We start from the raw sequence: 3818 nt of genomic DNA, 5'->3' as shown, positions 1-3818 counted from the left end.
CCTGAGGTGGCTGGCAAGCTGAGAGCGGCAGGGTCTGGGGGGGAGGGGGGGGGGTGGCCAGGCCAAGGCTGGCACAGCACGTGTGGGCTGCTGCCCCTCGCCATGCAGGATGCTGCTGCAAAGGATCAGCGTCCCCACTCATTTCAGCACCATCCCCAGCACTGCAGGGTCAGGACTGTCACACAAGACCCTGTCCCAGGGAGCATGAGGCTGCAGCCTGCCATGTGCTATACCAGTGCCTGACTGGTCTTGGCCTGCTGCTGCCCTCAAGCTCCTAGGGCCAGGCACGGTGCTCAGCACCCTCCCGAGCAGGTTCCTCTCTGGTTCCAGGACCGGAAGGCCTGGACATGGGTCCCTCACACCTCGGGGAGGAGGAACTTCTCCTGGGCAGAGTGGGCTGATGACCCCACTCCTTTACTGCCTAGGGAGCCGCAGGCTTGTCCAGGAGGGGGTCGCATCTGCCTTCTCTGCTGAGACTGCCAGCATTGAGCACCCCAGACATGCTGTCCCATTAGTGGGGAGCCCCTGGCAGAGGGGGCTCCGGGGGAGCAATGCCATGCAGCATCTCCAGGCCCCGCCCGCAGAGCACGCAGTAGTACCGCAGCTCCCCCCCGGCCTCCGCCACCTCCCAGCAGTCCAGCTCGGCCAGGTCAAGCACATGGAAGAAGGTGGTGCTGAGCGCATCCAGCCCACCCGGGCCCCGGCGCCACAGCGTCAGGCGCTGGTCCACCGAGGCAGAGAGCAGCAGGTCCGGCCGCAGCACCCGGATCCCTGTCACGTGGGCGGCATGGGCGCAGGGCCTGGCCACCCGCTCCAGGATGCGCAGGCAGGTCCCCGCCGTGGCCTTGCCCCTGCCCAGGGCCACCTCCAGCAGGCAGATGTGGATGGAGCCGTCATCGCTGCCGCTGGCCACCAGATAGTGTCCCTCTGGTGTCTCGCGGATGTGGAGGCTGTTCACGCCGCAGCTGTGGGCCATGACGGTGAGCAGCGGGGTGCCCAGGGCTGGGAAAACAGGCTCGGTCAGGAGAGCGACGCTCACCTTGGCCGGAGGGAGCAGAGGAGCCACCAGCATGGCCTCCCTCAGGAGGCAGAGCAGAGCCGCTGGCAGCTGCACCCACCCAGGGGCTGTATCTCCCCCTCCGCTCGGTGCAGGGCATCCATCGCATCTGTGATGGGGCTGGTGATGTCCCAGAAGGCGATGCTGCCGTCGGTGGCTGCGCTGCACAGGAGGTGCCTCCTAGAAGGGTGGTGTTGGGGGAGCCTCTGGCCGCAGCCCTGTGACAGGCAGCCCCCAGGGTCCCCACCAAGATCCGGGGAAGCAGCGCAACAGCCCCTGTGAACCGATTTCTCCTTTCCCTCCGCCCACTGAGCTGCCGGCTGCCGTCCCTGGGAGGACAAACGCTTCTCCCCAGAGCCCCGGTGGTCACAGCACAGCATTCAGGGCTCACCTCTCTCCTCCTGCCCACGTGTGCAGGAACGCCTCCACCTTCAGCACGCAGCGCTGGTGGTGAAACGACTCTGCCACCAACACCAGCTTCCGGGCGGCCTCCAGCAGCCCAAAGACCCTGCGTTGGAGCAGAGGGCAGTCGGCCGTGGGAGAAGGGGGCAGTCGGCCGTGGGAGAAGGGGGCAGTCGGCCGTGGGAGAAGGGGGCAGTCGGCCGTGGGAGAAGGGGGCAGTCGGCACCTCTGCCCCCACTTCCCACCATGCGCCATCCTGCTCCCAGCTCAGGGCTGACCATATCCACAGCAGCAGCCTCCCCCACAGAGCTAGCTCTGCTCCTGTCCCCCGTTGCCAGCCCCAGCTCCGTTCTCCCTTGCCAAGCCCCTCGACAGCTCCTCACCGGACCGATCCATCGCTGCAGGCGGCAGCCAGGAACTTCCAGGGTGCTAGCAGCTGCTCGGAGCTGGTCCCAGGCACGACTGAGAGGGACATGTACCTGCAGCAAACGTCGGCCGTGGGAGAAGGGGGCAGTCGGCCGTGGGAGAAGGGGGCAGTCGGCCGTGGGAGAAGGGGGCAGTCGGCACCTCTGCCCCCACTTCCCACCATGCGCCATCCTGCTCCCAGCTCAGGGCTGACCATATCCACAGCAGCAGCTTCCCCCACAGAGCCTGCTCTGCTCCTGTCCCCCGTTGCCAGCCCCAGCTCCGTTCTCCCTTGCCAAGCCCCTCGACAGCTCCTCACCGGACCGATCCATCGCTGCAGGCGGCAGCCAGGAACTTCCAGGGTGCTAGCAGCTGCTCGGAGCTGGTCCCAGGCACGACTGAGAGGGACATGTACCTGCAGCAAACACGTGATGCTCACCAACGCCTCAGTGATACCTGTGGCCCTAGGGAGGCAGGTGGCCCAGCAGAGCAGCCCGAGCCCAGTGCAGGATTCAGCTCTGAGCACTCAGAGGAGGCAGAAGGAAAGACCGAGCCTTTCCCCAACCCCAAAAGTCCCTTGAGGCCCAGCTGCTGGGCGCAGGACACCAGGAATGTGCACCTAAACCCAAGCCGGCTCCTTCTGCCTCGGCTGAGCCTGCAGCCATGCAGAATGGGCATCCCAGTGGAGGCCAGCGCCCTCCCAGACCGCGGTCACCGCTAACCCTGCCTCAGGCGGTCCCCGAGCATCACCTCGTCTCCGGGTCCATCTTGACGAGCTTGTGCCTGTTCTTCTTCCGCTCCCAGTGCTTGTCCAGCCGGTGGGAGGCCACGTGGATGACCTGGCAGGCCACGGCGCTCTCAGAGGCTGGGTCCCCGGCACACAGGAGCCGGTAGCACTCGATCTGCGCCCGGCCACCCGCAGAGAAAAGCAGGGTGCACAAGCCCTCATCGCCAAAGCCCTTGTCGCCGGGTCCCGTGGGGCCAGCCAGCGCCAGCGCCCTCACACTGGAGATGTGGTCGCTGAGCCGGGTGAGGGGCATGGCCGCCCGGGAGCGCTCGCTGAGTGCGAGGACACAGGCTGTGGTGTCCTCGCTGCCAGTGACGAAGACGTTAAGGGTGGCGTGGCCGGGCACCTCCACCGCCCCTAGGTGCCGCACACAGGCGATCTCCCGCCCGTGCAGGGACTCCAGGAGCACCTGCTGCTCACAGGGCTCGGCCTCGCGGTGGTACAGCATCACGTCCCCGCACTTGACAAAGGCGAAGGCCTCAGCTGAGGCGTTGCTGCAGTAGCTCCAGGAGCGGTGCCCCCCACCACAGGGGATGCAGTGGAGGTTCTCACCGGTCCTGCTGCTCCACACCACAAAGTTGTCAGCGTGAAAGCCCAGCACGAGCAGGTCCCCATCCGGGGTGAAGCGCAGCTCCTCGATCCACTGCAACCCTTTGCAGGGCCTGTGCTTCCGCAGGACCTCCAGCTGCTGGCCCTGCAGGCGGAGCTGGTGGAAGCAGCCGTCCCGACCGGTGCTGTAAATGTAGCCCCCATGGCAGGTCACCGAGGTAACCCCCATCTTCCCGTGGAGCCCGAAGAGCATGGACAGCGGGGCCTCAAGGGGAAGAGCTCCTTTGTGTGACAAGCAAGAGGGCTCTGACCCGCTGCCGGTCGCTGCCCGGGCTGGTGCCGCCGTCGGCAATGCCGGCGCTTTCCACAGCCCACCCCAGGGAGCTGCTGCAAGGGAAGAGTAGGAGGGAGCCCCGGCGGTCCCCACAGACCAGGAGCCCTCCCTGAGGCAGGAAGGCTGCGCAGGTGTGCCAGCGCTGCTTGCAGGGGGGCAGCAGGTAGCGTCCCATGAGCCGCACCCAGGGTGCCTGCCCGGGGCGGTGGGTGACGTCCAGCCAGAGCATCTCCCCGTCGGGCCCGGAGGCCAGGAGGGCGGTGGTGGCGCCGGGGGGCTGCCCG

General features: G+C 67.1%; 1 protein-coding gene across 1 annotated transcript in view; it reads right to left on the bottom strand.

The window, feature by feature from the left end:
- Positions 1-79: 79 nt before the first annotated feature.
- LOC103903333 (WD repeat-containing protein 6) overlaps positions 80-3818 on the bottom strand; it is a 13702-nt gene continuing 9963 nt past the window's right edge. The window contains exons 8-13 of the mRNA XM_019473422.1: positions 3529-3811; positions 2615-3479; positions 2184-2279; positions 1467-1565; positions 1119-1261; positions 80-1002 (exon numbers count right to left, since the gene is read on the bottom strand). Of these exons, the coding sequence (XP_019328967.1) occupies positions 512-1002; positions 1119-1261; positions 1467-1565; positions 2184-2279; positions 2615-3479; positions 3529-3811 (1977 nt within the window). The 3' untranslated portion in view covers positions 80-511. The remainder of the gene's footprint in view (positions 1003-1118; positions 1262-1466; positions 1566-2183; positions 2280-2614; positions 3480-3528; positions 3812-3818) is intronic.

Source organism: Aptenodytes forsteri, unplaced genomic scaffold (genome assembly GCF_000699145.1).
Source record: "Aptenodytes forsteri isolate BGI_AS27 unplaced genomic scaffold, ASM69914v1 Scaffold53, whole genome shotgun sequence".
NCBI classification, from domain to species: domain Eukaryota; kingdom Metazoa; phylum Chordata; class Aves; order Sphenisciformes; family Spheniscidae; genus Aptenodytes; species Aptenodytes forsteri.
This window is presented reverse-complemented; position numbering and strand designations above follow the sequence as displayed.